A 20,461-nucleotide genomic window follows, 5' to 3' on the forward strand; every position below is an offset into this window, starting at 1 on the left:
ATGGTCAGGTAAGGATGGAGCCAAAAATTTATACCGAGACAAACAAAAATATTACTACATGGGACATTCTGTAAAAAATAAATTAAATTTTATAATAAATGATTTATTCATATGTGAGGATATTGAATGACCGCTACATCCTAGATCCGTCCATGCAGTTAGGATCGCTCTATAGTTTGCATAGGTGGGCGATTGCCTCACTCTTCTACAACGGCATTGTTTGGTGCCGTTGTAATTACTCTCATCTTAGATATCATTATCTTGTGCAAATATGATGATTGATGACCCATATGTTTGGCTGGCTCTAAATTTTTGGGTATATGAACATAGGTAGTCAAATTCGTTAGTAGAATTAAGCTAATTTTATTTTCCAACTTTCACACCATTTAAATTGAAATATTTCAATTTTTGAGATACTAAAATATTTTAAAGATGTATTTGCAAATTATCATAAAATATAAACCGATAAGGAAATATATTTAGTCTATTCAATAAATGTCCCTATTTAAAATATAATAATTTTCTATGTCTTTTAATTTTTGTCCAAGATAATTTTTTTCTGTGTTTTTCTTGTCCACAATAATATTCTAGCTCGGCATCTGCTTCATATTCCGGTGCTACAAATCACTCCTTAATTGAGACCCCAAAAATATATTCTACGACTTCATGAACTATTTATATAAAAGAGTTCGAAGTCATAGTATCCAAGCCTTATATAATATCGTAATATATTTACAATTGCAAATTTTAAGCTAAAAATTACAGTAATATGAACACTAAACAACACATTATTTCAAAACTACATCAATGCAGCATATTGATGGCTCAATTATTAAACGGTTTTTATGTTCAAATTAGATCAGACATGTTGGTTCGTAGTCGAAATCCAGTCTTATTTTTAAATACCGGTACCATATAATCTTATATATATAGGGGGTGTTCGGTTGGCAAGATTAAATCCCATGATTAAATATGTATCATGTTTAGTTCATAAGATTGAACCCTTCAACTTAATCTTAGATGGATAGTCTCATGATAATTAGTCATATTCTCCCCCTCCAACTAAAATAATCTCACAACTTAATCCTAGATGGATAGTCTTATGATATTAGTCATGGCAACCAAACGACATCATAGTACATAAAAGGTTATACTCCCTCACATTCTCTAAGTCAATTTATTAAAAAAAAACATGTCAAAATTAATAAATTTATAGATGAAGTGGGACACCAAATCTGGACCACTGTAACCTCGGGTCGCATGGCTATAAGAACTAATGCCAATCCGTCCAAAAAAATTACCACGAATTTCTTTTTGGCCTATTTATAAAAGAAAAAAAATGTCGAATTTATTATTGGAATTCGTGAAAGCAAAGCAGGCGGATATTAAAATTTATTTCGTAGACATTATATATTCTAAATTTTGAATTTGAAATTTTGAGAAAATAATTTGCATATGTATTTTTTTGATGGCGTACATTTTTGCACAAAATAATCTCTTAAAATCTAAAAAAACTTGATAATTTGTATAAATAATAAAAGAAAAGTTTAGAATTTTGTTTTTTGCTGTGGTATAATGTGATAGAGAGATTAAGGTTTGTTTTTCCTTTTTTGCCTTAATGGTTGTTTTCTAGTAAAATAACCTCCATTAGTGGGAGAGTGTATTTACTATATTTGGGCTTAGTAATTTTTATTTCTGCCATAAAAAAATTGACATCATGAAGTAATTACATCTCTATTTAGTTGTGCATACAATATACTTCATTCGTTCCTTGTTAATTGAAGCGTTTCTTTTGGGCACGGAGGTTAAAAATAGTGTGTTAAGGTGATGGTGAATAAAGTCAAAGAGAATAAAATAAGAGAGATGAAGAGAGAATAAAGTAAGAGTGATGGTTACATTTTGCCAAAAATAGAAATGAATCAATTAACTTGAAAATTTTATAAATTAGAAAACGACTCAAGTAACATGGAACGTGGCAAAATAGAAATAACTCAATTAACTTGAAAATTTCATAAATTAGAAAATGACTCAAGTAACTTGGAACGAAGGGATTACTTTACATTGCTTATAGGCAGTTAAATAGCCCATATAAATGTCAACATAGGCCGGTCTCATTTGGACCAGACCTACATTACAGAAGTTAGCAGTCAAGGATGGAAATGAATTTCTTGAATGTTAGGATCTTTGTGAATATTGAAGAACAATTGAGAAACCGAGAAAACTCTTATTGAAATTTTAAGAATACACTTTGAGCTTCATAACAAACTCAACAACTAAAACTGACTTCTTATACTAACTTTGAACACAACGGCTAGTTAAGATCAATGGCTCAGATTTGATCTTCTTTAACTAACTCTAATCCTACGGCTCCTGAACGTTCCTATGCTCATGAGCTTGATTAAGCTCTCGGGCCGCAGCTAAGCTATCCATGCTCTTTACCACAGATGATCCATCAACTCCTCACAAACTCCACCTTGATGGTTCAACTGTCATGCAGGCTTGAGTCCTCTTTGCAGATTCACCAGCTTCATGCAAATGTCTAAGTTCGATCTTGGCAAATGTTTTGTTAACATATCTGTTGTATTCTCAGCAGTAGCAACCTTAAAAACTTTCACCTCCTCTTCCTCAATCTTCTCCCTTATGAAGTGTAGCCGCACATCAATGTGCTTACTCCTTTCATGGTATACTTAGTGCTTTGCCAAACATAATGCACTGTTGTTGTCACAACCAATGCTTATAGTCTTCTGATTTATGCCGAAGTCCTTGAGAATTCCCTTGAGCCAACATCATTCTTTCACAACAGCTGTCAAAGACATGAACTCAGCTTCTGTGGTTGACAAGGCAACTACTCCTTGAAGGCTGCTTTTCCAGCTTATCACAGAACCGAATAGAGTGAACAAATATCCTGATTGAGATCTCCTAGTATCCAGGTTCCTGCAAAATCAGAGTCACTCCAGCCTACTAGTGCATCATTCTCAGTCACCCTTTCTCCATCAAACAGAATTCCAACATTAGTAGCCCCTTTAAGATATCTGATCAGCCATTTCAGAGCAGACCAGTGCTCCTTCCCATAATTGGACATGTATCTGCTGGTTAAAGAAATTGCTTGTGCTATATCTGGTCGAGTACTGATCATTGCATACATTGCACTTCCAATAATATTTGCATATGGGATATTCTGCATTTCTCTCTTCTCTTCTTCAGACTTTGGCACTTGCTCCACTGTCAACTTATAATGTTGTCCCATTGGCACTGAAACTTCCTTCACATTATTCATCTTAAACTTGCTGATCAATTTTGATACATAGTCAGCTTGTGTCAGCTAGATCTTCTTGCTCTCCCTCTTTCTTATTATGGACATGCCAAGAATTCTTCTTGCTGGTCCTAGATCCTTCATTTCGAATGCAGATTGAAGATCAACTTTCACTTTCTGAATTTCTTGTAAGTCAGCCCCAGCCAACAACATATCATCTACATATAAGAGTAGATAAGCAACCATAGCTCCACCTGCTTCCTTTATGTAGACACAGTCATCATATGCTGATCTGAAGAAACCACTCTTGACCATGTGATCATTGAATTTCATATGCCACTGACGGCTAGCTTGCTTCAAACCATATATGCTTCTTCTCAATAGGCAAACCTTCTTCTCATCTCCAGATTTCACAAATCCCTTAGGTTGAGCCATGTATATGGTTTCCTTTAAATCACCATGTAGAAAGGCTGTCTTGACATCAAGTTGTTCAAGCTCCTAATCCTTTTTAGCTACAATGGCCAACAATATCCTTATAGATGTATGCTTCACCATCGGAGAAAACACTTTATCATAGTCAATACCATGCTCTTGTGTGAAGCCTCTAGCAACAAGCCTGGCCTTGTATCTGATCCTTTCACCATCAGCAGCCTCTATCTTATTCTTGAAGACCAATTTACAGCGTATTACTCTCCTTCTATCTGGTCTCCCCACCAGCACCCAAGTACCATTCTTAAGTAGTGAATCAATCTCATCCACCATTGCTTGCATCCAACTCTCCCAGTCCTTACTCTGTACAGCCTCCTCATATGTGCTAGGCTCAGAATACTCTATGTCCTCTGCCACTATCAGACAAAAGAACAAGAACTCAGCATCAGAGTATCTAGTTGAAGGTTTGTAATTCCTCTTGACTCTGTCTCTGGCTAGTCTCCAACTGCCTGGTGCAATTGGACTGGAAGTTTGTGTCTGTTGTGAAGATTGCTCAGCATCAGTAACTTCAGATTCCTTACTCTGCTGAATTCCCCCATGCTCCATTTCAACCTCAGAAACTCTTTCATGTTCAATCTCAGAAACAACAATCTTTTTCTTGAAAGGCAGCTCATGCTCCCAGAAAATGACATCTCTACTTATAACAATTCTGCCATTTCCAGGTTCCACACACCATAGCCGTAACTCCTGGCTGATATCCCACCATGATGCACTTGAGAGCCCGATCCTCTAGCTTGCCTTGCTTAATATGTGCAAAGACCAAGCAACCAAAAGTTCTCAGATTTTCATAATTCCCAAGTCTCCCAAACCATCTATTATCTGGATTATCTCCACCTATGCTTGATGAGGGACACATATTGATGAGTTTTACTGCAGTAGAAGCTGCCTCAGCCCAGAACCTCTTCTCCAATCCGGCTGCAAGCAACATACATCTAACCCTTTCAAGAATGGTTCGGTTGACTCTCTCAGCCACACCATTTTGTTGGGGATTCATGGGGACTGTCCTGTGCCTTTTGATGCCCTTGGCTTTACAGAATTCATCAAACTCCCTTGATAAGTATTCCAAGCCATTATCAGTCCTTAGACATCCAAGCTTCAGCCCCTTCTCAGCCTCTACTCTAATACACCAATCTTTGAATCTGGAGAAGGCCTCTGATTTCTTCTTTAATATGTAGATCCAGATTTTCTTGGAGAAATCATCAATGATACTCATATAATACCTGCCTCCACCAATGGATTTTTCTTGAGTCGGCCCCCACAAGTCACTGTGGGCATAATCCAAGATCCTTGATGAAGTATGCACTGCCTTTGGATAAGGCAATTTCTTATCCTTTCCTAAAACACATTCCTCACAGTCTGCTGGATCAATATCAGAATCCTTGCATTTCACCACACCCTTCTTGATCAACTCCTTCACTGTACCCATGGCAGGATGACCAAGTCTTGTATGCCAGAGATTCAAATTATTTGATATTGCCACATGAGATTCATCCAGGCTATTCATCAAAATTGTAGCTGACATGTAGTACAAGCTTCCTTTTCTCTTTGCCTTCATGAGCATCTTCCCATCCTTGCTCACAATCATCTCTCCATTCTGAGACACTACTCTGCATCCTCTACTCTCAAGAGATCCCAGAGACACCAAATTCCTCTTGACCTCATGAATATATCTGACAGAATTTAGGATGATCAAGCGGCCATTGTCAGCCTTTAGCTTTATTGTTCCTATCCCCTTTACTTCACAGATCTGATTGTTTCCTAGAACCACAGATCCAGAAATCTCCTTCAAATCATCAAACCAATGCAGATTGGGGCTCATGTAGAAGATGCACCCGGAATCCATGATCCAAGAACCATTCTCCACATGCTCCATAACATTCAGAGCCACTGGAGCTTCATCATCTTCCACTGCCTGAGTGGTATTCACAGCTTTTCCACCCAATTTTGCCTGTTTCTTTTTCCAACCGTAGCAATCTTTCTTCAAGTGACCCGGTTTCTTGCACCAATGGCAAGAACGAGTCTCCTTTTGATCAGTTGGTGGTGCTTGCTTGTAGGCCTCATTGAATTTCTTGAATGGCTTCTTCCCCTTGAACCCTTTGACATTTAGGCTCTCCGAGATAGAATCAGTAGATCTTCCTTCTCCTTTCTGTAATTCTTTAGACCTCAAGGTCGATTGCACTTCAAGAAGTGTGATGGTCTTCTCTCGGCCATAAAGAATTGTATCGCGTAGCTGATCATAACTCTGAGGAAGTGCATTCAATAATAATATGGCCTTGTCTTCATCACCAATAGAAACATCAATATTTTCAAGATCGTCTACAGTCTTATTGAAATCCTCTAACTGCTACAAAATCGATTTTCCATCCACAAACTTGTATGAATATAGGCGCTGCTTCATAAGCATTCTATTGGCTAGAGATTTGGTAAGATATAGGCTTTCAAGTTTATCCATATACCCACGGTTGTAGTTTCTCTCGATATCTCCCTCAGAACCTTGTCTCTGAGGCGTAGAACAATCGTGATGAACGCTTTCACTTCAATCTCCTCATCTTTCTGAGTAGACTTCTCATCCGAGGCCTCTGCCTCCTTTTCATCCGTCGTCTCCTTCGCCCCTTTCGTCAGAGCCGAAGATAGACCCTGCTGAGTAAGCATAGCACGCACTTTCATCCTCCACAAGCAAAATCATTCTTGCCTGTGAACTTTTCGGCTTCAAATGTTGATGCCATCTCTGCGTCGCGGATTCGATTCCAACCGGAATAGTATCTGAGAAAATTTCAGCTTCCTTTCTTCCCACCGGACGGCGCCAATTGTTAGGATCTTTGTGAAAATATTGAAGAACAATTGAGAAACCGAGAAAACTCTTATTGAAATTTTAAGAATACACTTTGAGCTTCATAACAAACTCAACAACTAAAACTGACTTCTTATACTAACTTTGAACACAACGGCTAGTTAAGATCAATGGCTCATATTTGATCTTCTTTAACTAACTCTAATCCTACGGCTCCTGAACTTTCCTATGCTAATGAGCTTGATTAAGCTCTCTGGCCGCAGCTAAGCTATCCATGCTCTTTACCACAGATGATCCATCAACTCCTCACATTGAATAGCTCCATTCAAGAATAAAAGCTCCATAATTTTTCTCTAATTAGTGAATGTGAAGTTAGAAATCGTGCTGCAGATGGTGTGTTTTGCTCATTGGAAGCAAATTCGTCCTCATGAATAAATTTATCCATATTTTTCGATCTGGATGGGCCTAGTTTTGTAAACCCAATAAAATTTTTGGGTTGTCCCGTTTTTTTTATCTTGATGGACTTCATTTTGTAAGACCAATATAATTTCGGATAGGCCCAGTTTGATTGTCTGTATTTGGTTTGTGGTCTCTGACTAGAAAATATTAATACAAGCATGAGCTAACTGGTAAGTCTAAATCATTCCAATAAAAGAAAATGAATGGCTACTGCAAGTATTATTTGGATAGCAAAAAGGAAAAACATTAAATCACTCAACGAACATAGCAAAAAGATGAAAAAAGAGATATTGCTCGAGCACAATTTAAAGTGATTATTAGGATAATGTCCGTAGAGAATGTTGCAGCGAAAGAAAACTTCGAGAACAATGAAAGATAATACTTAAGAGAATTAGAAAGTCCATGTCAAACAAACGGGTCCTAAATGCTTGTATGGATGCTATGGCGGCCTCTAAGAGGACTTAATTCAAAAAATCATCAATAGAAGTAATAATTTGATTACAAAGTCCATGAAACTATATTGACATTTTAAGAAATAGGGTTAGGCTTGTATTTTATATGGATGGGATTCAATGTTCCATTATTAATGTTTAATTCACCATGGCCTAATCTGAAATAAATTATTTTAAATTAAAATGAAAAACTACATAATGAAAAAAAATCACATAATTAAAATTACTCCATCCATCTCACCGAACTCACTTTCCTTTTTGGTTTATCCCAACCAAGATGACACATTACTAAAAATAGAAAACTTCTTTATTTTTACTTTATTCTCTTTCTCTTATATTTTATGCTCTCCACTTAACCCACAAATAAAATTATATAAATCCCGTGTCGTTCAGAGAAATGGGTAATTTTCTGACATGGGGGGTACAAAAGAGGAGAAGTACGCTAAATTTTTTCAAGAGACCTGATGGAGTTAGCCTTAAACTCAATTATGTATAAGGATAAATGTGTTTCCTTTGATATTCTCAGAATTCATTTTTTACCACTAACGACTCTTATGGAAGGGCCTAACAATCATGTGGAGTAGCTATAACAAGCAAAAGGACACTTTTTATGGGTTGTCATTCCACGAGATTCATTCATATCTAACTCCTCCATGTTTACTCCATTAGGTAATCCAAAATCGAATTTGTGCACCAACTTGGCTAACGCTAGCTCGTCCACTGCGACCGCAAACGTAACACCGGGGCAGCCCCTTCGGCCTGCCCCAAACGGAGTAAACTCAAAATGCACACCTCTAAAGTCTACGCCCGTCTCAAGAAACCTATCCGGACGAAATTCTTCTGGATTTTCCCACAGTAACGGATCCCTAGAAATCGCCCAAGCATTGACGATCACACGTGTACCAGATGCGATGTCGTAACCTAATACATTTGTGTCTTGAGTTGATTCACGAGGGAGTAGCAATGGGACCGGTGTATGCAGCCTTAGACTCTCTTTCAGAACTGCTTTCAGATAAGGCATTTTGTCCAAGTCTTGCTCGCCGATTTCGTCCTTGCTTCCGGCCACTTCTCTCACTTCATCTTGCAATGTTTTCATGGTTGTCGGGTTTCTTATCAGCTCTGACATTGCCCACTCAAGAGCTTTAAGTGTTGTATTAGTTCCAGCACCAAACATATCCTATCATACATAAAGTGTTAAAATATATACTCCTCCATATAAGTACACATACACATTTTGTGAAAGAGAGATCTAAGTCATACCATGATTATAGCTTTGATAGTGTCATCTTCAATGGGTGAGTGACTTGCATTCTCTCTCTGAAAATCCAGCAATATGTCCATAAAATCCAACCCACCAGCATCGCTCTCTCTCCTCTCCCTAACCCTATGTTCTTGAATCACAACCTCAAAAAACTCATTAATCTTCTTAACCACTCTCATAATCCTCTCATCCACACCATCGAACCTTCTAGTCCAACTCAGCCATGGAATGTACTCCCACAGAGGTACAACCCCCATCAGCACCGCCATCTCCGTAAGCCACTCCTTGAAATCACTCCCCACGCCATACTTCTTCCCCAACGCCACCCTACAAATCACATCATTCGTCATAGACGTTATGAGGTCGCTCAAGTTCACGGGCATTGAAGAAGCACCCAATTATTTGATCTTCTCCACCATGAGGGAAGTCTCTTCCTCCCTCACGCTGCAATAGGACTGAACCCTTTTGTTGCTCAGCAGATGAAGCACGCATACGCTGCGGATCTGCCGCCAGTACTCTCCATACGGCGCAAACGCCACGTTCCGGTTGTTGTAGAACAGCCTTCCTGGGATGCTCAATTGGGGTCTGTTTGAGAAGATTAGGTCCTTGGTTTTCATGATCTCACGCGCCGCCTCAGCTGAGGAGGCGATGAGGATGGGGACCTTGCCGAAGTGGAGCAGCATGAGAGGGCCGTAGCGGCGGGAGAGTGACTGGAGGGATCTGTGGGGGTGTGAGCCTAGCTGGTGGAGGTTTCCGATGATAGGGAGCTTTGGTGGAGAAGGTGGCAGCTTTCCCCAGGGCTTCTGGCGCCATTTGTTGAGGAAGAAGAAGATGATGGAATGTGGAGAGTAGCACGGCCAACAAATGCGAGAGGGAAACCATATTTTTGTTTGTGGATACCAATAATTGCGAGGGTGTTCTTTTATACTACTCCCTCCGTTCCATAAGATGTCACATTTTTCTTTTTTGTTTGTCCCATAAAAATATCAAACTTCTTTTATTTTTTTTTAAAGTTCTCTCTCACATTAAAATAAATATACTATTTTCTCTCTCTACTTAACACACAAAATAACATCTCCTAAAATCTTGTGTCAATACCCCCAAGTGTGTCATTTGTTATGGGACGGAGAGAGTACTACTCTTTCCCATTCATAAAAAATAGGCTCATTTGTCGACGGCATGAATTTTAATTAAAAATGGCAAAATGGGACTATTTTTCGTGAACGAAGGGAGTAGTAAAGTACTATCTTCGTTCTAAGGAAGATGACATCTTCCTTGGGTGGCACAGGATTTTATATAGCTTTATTTTATATGTTAAGTGGAGAGAATAAAGTAAGAAAGATGGATAACGTAGAGATAAAAGTATTTTTATTTTAATAATGAGTCATCTTAATTGAGACAAATAAAAAAGAAAATATTATGTTGGGACGGAGGAAGTAACATAAGAGCATCTGCAATGGCGGACGTCCGGTCGGACATCCGGTCGGACGTCGCGACGGGCGACCCGGACGTCCGCCACTGTGGCGTTTAGGGTCGGATACGGACGTCCCGTGAGGACGTCGGGTGTCCTCGGACGTCCCTGCGACGGGCGGGCGGACGTCCGCCACTGTGGCAAGGGTCGGACGTCCCGCTCGGACGTCCGAATTTTTTTTATTTTTTTTAAACCCTATATATACGGCTCGTTGAACTTCATTTCATTTGCACCACTTGTTGTTAACAAGTTTCTCTCTTCTTTTACTACAAATTTCATTTCTACTTTTAATGGAGAACGATAGGAACTCCCCGGCCACGAGCGAGTCACAGACTCCGGCGTTTCCCATCGACCTGGAGGGAAACGTAAGCGAAAATGCGACAACGGTACCGGGAATGGGACAGATGGGGGCCATGGGTGGGATGATGTCCCCTTATATGTACAATTGGATGGGACAGATGGGTGGTATGGGTGGTATGATGCCCAGGGCAGCCGGGATGGGGGGCATGACCCCAAATATGATGATGTCGGGGATGGGGATGGGGGGCATGACCCCAAATATGATGGGGGGCATGACCCCAAATATGATGATGCCGGGGATGATGCATGTGGGAGGGGGTGGCAGGGGTCCTGAACCACTAGCGGACGATGTCTATCGACCGATTGTGGATATGCAGTCTACTGATACCCCTTCCACTTATGTTCCGGATACTCAGTTCACCGGCATAGACACTTTCTCTTTTGAGGAGTTGGGGATATCTCCAGTCAGGCAGACGCCCGATGATATGAGCGGGGGCAGGGGGAAGGGACGTGGCAAGGGCAAGGGGAAAGCCCCAGGGTCTTCCTCACGAACGGTGGCAGATGAGGAGACGGGAAAGAGGACGATCTGGAGCCAGTGGAAAAACGTCGCGCTTGCGAAGGCTTGGATTGCAATTGTCTAGGATCCCTATGTCGGTGCCAACCAGCATATTGACAGACTGTGGCATCGGATCGCTGAAGCCTACCACACACACAAATCGGCTGGGGCGAAGCGTCGCCTTTCCGAACAGTGCCGGAAACAGTGGGAGCGGTTGAGGCCTAAGCTTAGTCGATTTGCTGGCCTCTACCAAAACAACCTCCGCCAGGCAAGCAGCGGTATGTCCGAGGAGGATGTCCGGAACCGTGCCTTTGCTCAGTACCCTGACAAAGCCTTGAAATTCAAACAATTCGACCAGTGGGAGGCCTTTCTCGTGGTGAAGGATTCCCCAAAGTTTTGTGGGGGAGTCGAATCGGGCTGGGCGAAGCGGACGAAGATCAACGCTTCCGGTGAATACAGCAGCAGTTCTGGTTCCCACGAGCTCCCGGAAGCCGACGAAGTGTCCCCGCTACCGCAATCAGACTCTCGCCGTCGTCGTCGCCCGGTTGGGCAAAAGGCTGCGCAGCGGAGGGCTAGGGGAACCAGCGGCGGTAGCGGGTCGTTCGAGGTCGAATCGGAGGCCCCTGCTCCCCAAGAAGATATCGACCGCCTCGCCCGCGCGCAGTTAATGACAAGCTTGGTCCGAACCATGCATAGCACGACCGATCCGCTGTACAAGAGGATGCTGAAGGATGTCATCGATGGATGTCGGCGCGATTTGGGGATGCCCCCCATTGGAGATGATGGCGCCGAGATTAGCGGAGGGGACGATGGGGGCGGCACGGGCGACGGGGGCAGCACGGGCGACGAGGACAGCGCGGAGTGAGCCGGGGATGTTGGATTATGTATTTTTCTTTTTTTTGAATGACTATGTATTTTGCTTTTTTCTAACTATGTGTTTTTTATGTTTTATGAATATGTATTTTTGCCCGTATTTTACTTTCCCGTATTCCGTGTCCAATTATATTTCCGTTTTTACGTAATTAAATTATTGTGATTTTTTTTATTGCGGGATGTCCTAGTGGGAAGGGCGGACATAGGAGGGGATGTCCTAGTGACGTGGCAGTGGGATGGGAAGTCCTAGTGACGTGGCAGGAGGTGTTTTTGGGATGTCCTAGTGGGATGTCCGCCCACTGGAGATGCTCTAATAAGAATGATTTGCTAGAGATTGCACAAAGTCATTAAATGGCCTATTACAACATCGTAGTAATGACACGTTGAAAACAATGTCATTATACATAGTCAGTCAATGCACTATCCTTTCACCGCATTTATATCACTGCATTTTAGTATAAATGCTAATATAGTAGTCTTTGGAATTGAGTTAGACTGATTGAGAGGATGAGATTGAGTGTCCCATAATTATGTATAATTCATGTTCATGCACCATGTCTCAATCCAAATTAGTACATTCAATACCATTTATTGTAAAAAATATTTTATCATCATAAGTATTAATTTCAAAATTTTAAATTTTAAATTTTAAATTTTAATCAACTTTAATAATCAAATTTATCAAATAAAAGTTATAAAAAAATGTGAAAAATAATCATATATCATAATTCGGTGCAAACGTAAAAAAACTCAACTAATGTAGGTATACAAAATTTAAATTAAAAGAAAAAATCAGAACTAATTAATAAATTTGGCCACCTTATAAATTAACTGGATCACTGTACCTAGGCTCGGGGCCCTAAGCTATAAGCCTACAAGAACTAATGCCAATCCCTCCAAAAAAAACTTGCCACCATTTTCCTTTTAGCCTATTTATAAAAAAAAATAAAAATTTGTCGCTCTCTATTTATTATTGGAATTCAAAAAAGCAAAGCAGGCGGATGATGAAAATTAATTTGTAGAAATTAGATTATATTTTATATTATGAATTTAAAATTCGAGAAAATAATTTGCATTTTTTTTGTGATGGCGGACATTTTTGTATAAAATAATCACTTAAATTCTAAAAATGGAAAAAGATACCACGCATTCTCAAATACATTTCCCCTGGGAAAATGATTTTTCATGAAAAAAAGGTAAATAAGGTACTTATAAGATTTTACCTCTCAATTTACCTCTTCTCTGGGAGACGCTCTAGCTATTAAAATATTTACACTGCCTTCTTTCCACTATAAACGATTTGTATTCTTTTATAGGATATCCCACCTAAACTGTCGTTTCATTTTTAGATAAATATAACAAAATTATTTTATCTTACTTTATTTTATCTTATAATAGTTATTCTCTATTTATTTATCTATTTTATTCTCTCTATTTAAACATTTTTTTTAAATCATACTCCCTCCGTCCCGGACTACTTGCACTTATTTCCTTTCTGGGCGTCCCAAGTTATTTGCACTATTTCTATTTTTAGTAAAAAATTTCACCTATAGCCGTAATATTTGACTTTGCTATACACTATTGCCTTAATCTCCGTGCCGAAAATGAAACGTGCGGGACGGAGGGAGTATGTCCCAAAGAAAATGCATTGCATTAATTATAATGAGACAGAGGGAGAATGTAATCTGGCTGAAAGTAGGCCTTCTTAGCCGTCAAATAGCCCATATACATGTCAACATAGGCCCATCTCACTTGGACCCAGACCTATATTACAGAATTTAGCAGTCAGTGGAAAATGAATTTTGACATACATTCTTGTAGAAAAAGGTTGAAACCCCGACCCTAAAGGCCCCTGCATCATTGGCGGACACACGTGTAATTAGGGAGGGGCTTAAGCCCTTCCCAAACTAAATTTTTTTATTATTTTAGTTGTATTATATTATTATTTTGTTAGTATTCTGTGTAAAATAATGTGCAAAAGCCCCTATCAAAACAATAAAATATAAGAAATTTATTATTTCATCTAAAAGTTAGAATATATAGTCCCTACTATATCAATTTTCTGCATCCGCCACTGCCCCACATTGCAGCCCGACAGTATTGTGAGGGGTGTTCAATTAGGGTACGCAGTGGCCTGTTAAGGGGGAGGCCGTAACCCACTGTCCTACCAGAAGCCCACCTCACAAGGCCTCACACTTGTGCCTGAGAGGTGTTGCAACTACACGGCAGTAGTGGGATTCGATCTTTGGCCATTCTTGCAAATCTGCCCCTCCGAAACCAACTGCGTGAGAGGTATTGCAACTGCACGGCAGTAGTGGGATTCGATCCTTGGCCATTGTTCCAAATCTGCCCCTACGGAACCAACTGCGCTGCCCCTGTGGCAAGAATTTCAGACATACATAGATCCTAGTTTTATTGCTTTATGAAAGGGTCTTGTTAATATTTCTTGTTTTGTTTGCGTCCATTACAACTGTTAATTAAATTAGTGTTTTGATTGTTCTTGTTGTATTTTGTAACTCTACATTGTTAGAATTGTTGTGATACAAGGAACGAGTTGCTAGGTTATGATGGTGGAAAGTACAGCTCCATTGAAGAATAAAGCTCCATTATTTTTCTGTGAAGTTAGAAATCTGGCTGCAGATGTTGCATTTAGGTCATTGGAATCAAATTCGTTCTTCATGACTAAATTTGTCAATATTGGGCTGGCCCATTTTTGATCTAGATGAGCCTTATTTTGTAAACCCAGTAAAAGTTTTGGGTTGACCCGGTTTAGACGCTCACAATCGCGCATATTTTTTAATCCATCATGTTTAACTAATTAATTAATAAGTATTTGATTTTCAAATAAAAGTAAATAATTAATTTGAAGTATTTGAGATTATCTGTAATTCGATTACATAGTTCACCATCTAAATATAAAAAGTTAAGTTAATGTTCAATAAAATTTAGAATACTGTTAAAATACAACAAATTTAAATTTATAGAAGTTTGAGTATATATACTTTATATGTGTAAAATCAATTAACTCTTGAAATAAACTTTCTCTATAGTTCCAAAAAATAGGAAAAGAATACGCAAGTAATGTTAAAATGAATATATTTATTATTACAATCAAAGAATAATTTTTTTATTCATATGAACAAGGTCCCATGAGAAATAGGACTTAACAAGTACGAGGAGAAACTACTACAAGTAAAGGAAACTTTTTATGCATTGTGAGTCCACTAGATTCACTCACATCCAACTCCTCTATCTTTACTCCATTAGGCAATTCGAAATCGAAGTTATACACTAACTTTGCTAAAGCAAGCTCATAGACTGTTGTAGCGAATGTAACACCAGGACAACCCCTCCTACCTGACCCAAACGGGGTCAGCTCGAAATGCAAGCCTTTGTAGTCTATGTTCGTCTCAAGGAATCTCTCCGGATAAAATTGTTCGGGTTTTTCCCATAACAATGAATCCCTAGCAATTGCCCAAGCATTGATCAAAACGCGTGTGCCTGATACGATGTCGTAGCCTAGTACTTTTGTGTCTTGAGTTAATTCACGAGGAACTAGTAATGGGAGCGGTGGATGCAACCTCAAACTCTCCTTTGTCACTGCTTTTAAATAGAGCATTTTCTCCAAGTCCCTCTCTTCTATTTTGATCTTGCTTCCCACTACTTCTCTCACTTCATTTTGGAGTATTTTCATGGTTGTCGGATTTCTTACAAGCTCTGTCATCGTCCATTCAAGAGTTGTGGATGTAGTATCGGTTCCACCAGCATACATATCCTTATGTAAAGATTCATTATACATACTCCATTATTTATGACACATTCAAAATAAATGAAAGATATAGAGAAAAAAGGGTGATACCAGGATGATAGCTTTGATAGTGTCATCATCAACGGAAGAGCCGCTCCCATTCTCATTCTCCCTCTGGAAATCAAGTAATATGTCAACAAAATCCAACTCATCACCATCACACTCACTCCTTTCTCTAACCCTATGCTCTTCAATCACACTCTCCAAAAACTGATCTAATGCTTTAGCCACTCTCTCAATTCTCCCATCCACACCATCAAACCTTCTCATCCAACTCAGCCATGGAATGTACTCCCACAAAGGTACAACCCCCAACAGCTCCTCCAACTCCGCTATAATTCGATGAAAATTCCTCTCTCCGCCACCGGACTTCTTCCCCAGCGACACCAAGCTGATCACATCATTCGTCATCGACGCCACCGCGTCCCTCAAGTTAATCACACCCGTCGATGAAGACCTGATCTTCTCCACCATGAGGGACGTCTCTTCCTCCATGACGCGGCGGAAGGATTGGACCCTTTTGCTGCTCAGCAGGTGAAGCACGCATACGCTGCGGATCCGGCGCCAGTACTCTCCGTAGGGCGCGAACGCCACGTCTCTGCAGTTGTAGAGGAGTCTCGCGGGGATGCTCATTTTGGGCCTGCTTGCGAAGATCAGGTCCTGGTTTTTCATGATCTCTCGCGCCGCCTCGGATGAGGAGGCCACGAGGACGGGGACCTTGCCGAAGTGGAGAAGCATGAGGGGGCCGTGGCGGCGGGAGAGTGACTGGATGGATCTGTGGGGGAGTTGCCCCATCTGGTGGAGGTTCCCCAACCCCGGGAGCTTTGGAGGAGACGGCGGTGGCCTTTTTCGGGATGGTGAAGAGTGGCTGCGGCGCCATTTGTGGAGGAAGAAGAGGATGAGAGGAGTGGAGAGGAGCAGAATCAAGAAATGTGAGAGAGAACCCATTTGCATTGTAGGAGTAGTATTTTGTAGAAAGAGATGGAATAACATCCGATTTAAATAGAGAGTTTAGTTCAAAATATCTTCATATATGTGGTTAAAAAATATACACGTTTATTATATGGATGAATGGAGCTTAAGTCGTTGAATTGACGGTACGTGAAGTGGCAAGCAATTAAACATGGCTTTCATCCCAGCATTAGTGATATGGGAATGATGTTATGCCATTAAGAACTCAACGTCCCACATCAGTCGTAAGAGCAACTGGTGTAGGGTGTACAGACTAAATGAGTTTTCTCTGCCAACTGACTGGTCTTCCGGTTATATAGACTAAATGAGTTTTCTATGCTAACAGGCTAGGCTGGTCTTTTAAAATGGGTTCTCCTAGTATGTAAAAAATGACCCACTAGATAGTCTTTTGAAGTTGTTGAGGGACAGTTTCAAATAGTGAAACCATACACCCCAATTTTTGATGGATTCTTCGCCTCTTATGTACTGCTTCAATGTATAATTTCAGCTGCATAACTTTCGATATATATGGAGTATCTTTTTCTGTTTCATTGTTCTGGAATTTAGGATGTTAGAATTAGTGTCGATATATATGGAGTATCTTTTTCTGTTTCATTGTTCTGGAATTTAGGATGTTAGAATTAGTGGAGTATCTTGATTGATCTAGTTTTATCTTTGTAACTCTAATCTATAGAATTGTTTTATGTAGAGGAATGTGTTGTTAGGTGAAAATTTTGTCTTGCCCAATCTAGCTAACTGTATGCATTTGTTTGTGGGCTCAAATAATAATGCAAGCTAAACTTAAATTAATTGCGAAGGTATAGTAATAAAACGGTTAATACCTAAAGCAAAAGGTATCAAGTTCAAGTCTACCGTATTATAGCCTTTAAAATTTTTTATTTGTTACCAATAAAAAAGGAATCGACGAAGAAATTTTATGTTACCTTTGGTAATCCAGTTAGTATTTAAATGAAATTTGAAACTATCTTCTTATTTAAGAAAAAGACAGGGGGTGAAAACGTTTTGTCCATATTCGGTGGGAACGTTAAGAATGAACATTAAACTATTGTGGAAATTATTGAAAGTAAAACTTAAATGTAAAGTAAAATTTTTATTGCGGGTTGCGTGCATAAGTTTTGATCTTATTTGTTTTAATTAAATTTTATAATCCACGCGAGTCCCCGTGATTACAATTAATCAAGTCATTATTTATATGTTCACGGGATTCAATAAATTAAAGCTCTAGCTTGGTTGGTGGCCGTTCAAATCTTGCATTATTTTATGTTAACGCGATTCATGAAAGAAGGTTTAATAATACAAAAAAATATACTCTAGTAGTAACTACTCCAGATAAATATGTATTGAGATACATATATAATAATAATAATAATAATAATATTTCATATTTAAACTTTTATATTTTTTATTAAAATTTAGTACTGTGTACTGTTTATTTTGGCAAGTGTTCTAGGTGCAAAAGGGTCCGTTGTACTTAGCTAAGATTTTTTTATCAACAGCTAAAACCCAAGCTACCAATAAAATATTATCTGTATATAAAAGGTTAAATTCAAATGAGAACACTTCTTATATTGTGAAATGAACTTGAGAATCATTTTTTACCTTTGAGCATAGATCTACACGTACACACATCTAATATCTAAACTGATTTGAATCATTTATTTATGAGTACCAAACAGTACCATAGCGTATATCAATGTAAGGGACATATAGGTGGTAAAATAGTTGTTAGATGCTCACATATTTTTTAACTTAGCTAGATTTTATAATTATGAAGTATGGCTGAGACCATCGGTAACGCCGTCTCTTATCCATCTCTTAACCATCTCATCTCTTAACTATTCATGGGTCCCACTGTATTTTTCATCTCATCTCTTAACTAAGAGACAGCACCTGCAACCCTCCATCTCTTAACCGTCTTTTAACCATCTCATCCCTTAACTATTCATTCAATTTCATTTTTTTATTTTATTTCCAACAAATTCAATTAATAAAAACACACTTCATTAAATAAAATAAAATTACAACTTAAAATTCTAAAAAAATTTAAAAAAACATAATTAAAAATCCTTTAAAAATGAAAAATACATAATTTAATTTCTTCCGCTCACTCTCTCTAAATTCAAAATCTCAAAGCTCAAAGAAGCAGAAGAAAGATCATGTGCGTCTACCGGTTGCCAAATTTTGCTCAAATGTGCTCCATTAGATCCTCTTGGATTTGGGCGTGGGCGTTAGAATCACGTGACCTTGCCCGAACAGACAACTGCTCTTGCAAAGACGGATGCACTCCACTGCGAGGTGGACTACTAGCGGTAGAGCTTCCCGGGGTTTCAGGGTCGAACCAATTTCCCGCCTCAGGTCCTTCGTCGGCGACAATCATGTTGTGCAAGATTATGCACATATACATGATGTCGACCATATTCTCCATAAACCACGTACGAGACAGGGCTTTGATAATGTTGAAGTGCGCTTGGAGAACCCCGAACGCCCTCTCCACATCCTTGCGAGCAGCCTCTTGCTTTTGCCCAAAAAGAGCATGTTTTTCGTTCACCGACCTGTTGAACGTCTTCACGAAGGTTGGCCACTTCGGGTAGATGTCGTCGGCAAGATAGTACCCCATTTTATACCGCCGGTTGTTAGCGATGAAGTTGATGGCCGGCACTTTACCATCCAAAACTTCGGCGAAGAGGTCGGATTGGTTGAGCACGTTGACATAGTTGTTCGATCCGGGGACTCCGAAGTACGCATGTCAAATCCATAGCCAGTAGTCGGCAACGACCTCGAGTATAACGGTGGGGTGGGTGCCTTTGTGGCCGCTCGTGTATGACCCCCTCCACGCCACAGGACAATTCTTCCATTGCCAATGCATGCAATCGACGCTGCCAAGCATCTCGGGGAATCTGTGTACTTCTTCGTGAAGGTGGAGCAGAAACTGACAATCTGCCGTGCTTGGCTTCCGGAGAAATTCGTCTGTGAAGGCTGCCCGGACGCCTTTGCAGAAGTTCATCAAGCACATTCTCCCAGTGCTTTCTCTAATATGGAGGTATTCGTCGAACAAATCCACCGTTTGTCCAGTAGCAAGCTGACGAATTGCTGCAGTACATTTCTGCAGCGTCGTGTGGCTGGGACGGCCAACGGCGTCGAGCCCTTCTTGGAAAAACTCTTCCCGGGATGCCAATGTATTTGCGATGTGCAGAAATAGCCGTTTCCGCATGTGGAAACGGCGACGGAAGTAGTCGCGTACTAACCTTGCGGCGGCTTCCTCCCGGTTACGATGGATGTAAGTCCGAGATCATCTTTGGGGCGACGCGGCTTCCTCCGCCTCTCTACGTCAATCTTCTTCAAGCGATTCTTCCATTATTCGACGCATTTGCTCAAATGGATCCATGAATGGATTAAATTGGGGAGAAGAATAAAAGAGATGATTTGAGATGAAAATTGGAGAAGAAAGAGAGATGATTTGAGAAGAATAGATGGGTGTTTGTGTGTGTGAAAGAAGAGTATTTATAGAATAAAAAAAAGAAAATTAAAATTAAAAAAATAACCGTTGAACGGTCATATTACCGTTTTCTAATTTTTTATTATTTTTTTATTAAATTCGATTTTTTTTAAAAAAATGATTTATTGCGTCAGCGTGACGAAGCCCACTCGCGGGCCAGCGAGTGGGCGTCACGCCTAGCGCCAGCCCGAGCCACGTCGCGTGGGTGCGTGGCGAGCTGGCGCGCCAGACGTCTCGGTGAGACGGGCGTCTCGGGCCAAACAAGGATGAGACTGGACGC

General features: G+C 40.0%; 1 protein-coding gene and 1 pseudogene across 1 annotated transcript; both read right to left on the reverse strand.

Moving 5' to 3' along the window:
* Positions 1 to 7,889: 7,889 nt before the first annotated feature.
* Positions 7,890 to 9,587, reverse strand: LOC121786412 (annotated as a pseudogene).
* Positions 9,588 to 14,984: 5,397 nt separating this feature from the next.
* Positions 14,985 to 16,693, reverse strand: LOC121788060 (cytochrome P450 71A6-like). Its single transcript, XM_042186920.1, has 2 exons — positions 15,765 to 16,693; positions 14,985 to 15,680 (listed from the first exon to the last, which is right to left on the reverse strand). The coding sequence occupies exons 1-2, from the start codon at positions 16,665 to 16,667 to the stop codon at positions 15,069 to 15,071; spliced, it is 1,515 nt and encodes a 504-aa protein (XP_042042854.1). The 5' UTR covers positions 16,668 to 16,693; the 3' UTR covers positions 14,985 to 15,068.
* Positions 16,694 to 20,461: the final 3,768 nt, after the last annotated feature.

This window comes from Salvia splendens, chromosome 22 (genome assembly GCF_004379255.2).
Source record: "Salvia splendens isolate huo1 chromosome 22, SspV2, whole genome shotgun sequence".
NCBI classification, from domain to species: Eukaryota; Viridiplantae; Streptophyta; class Magnoliopsida; order Lamiales; family Lamiaceae; genus Salvia; species Salvia splendens.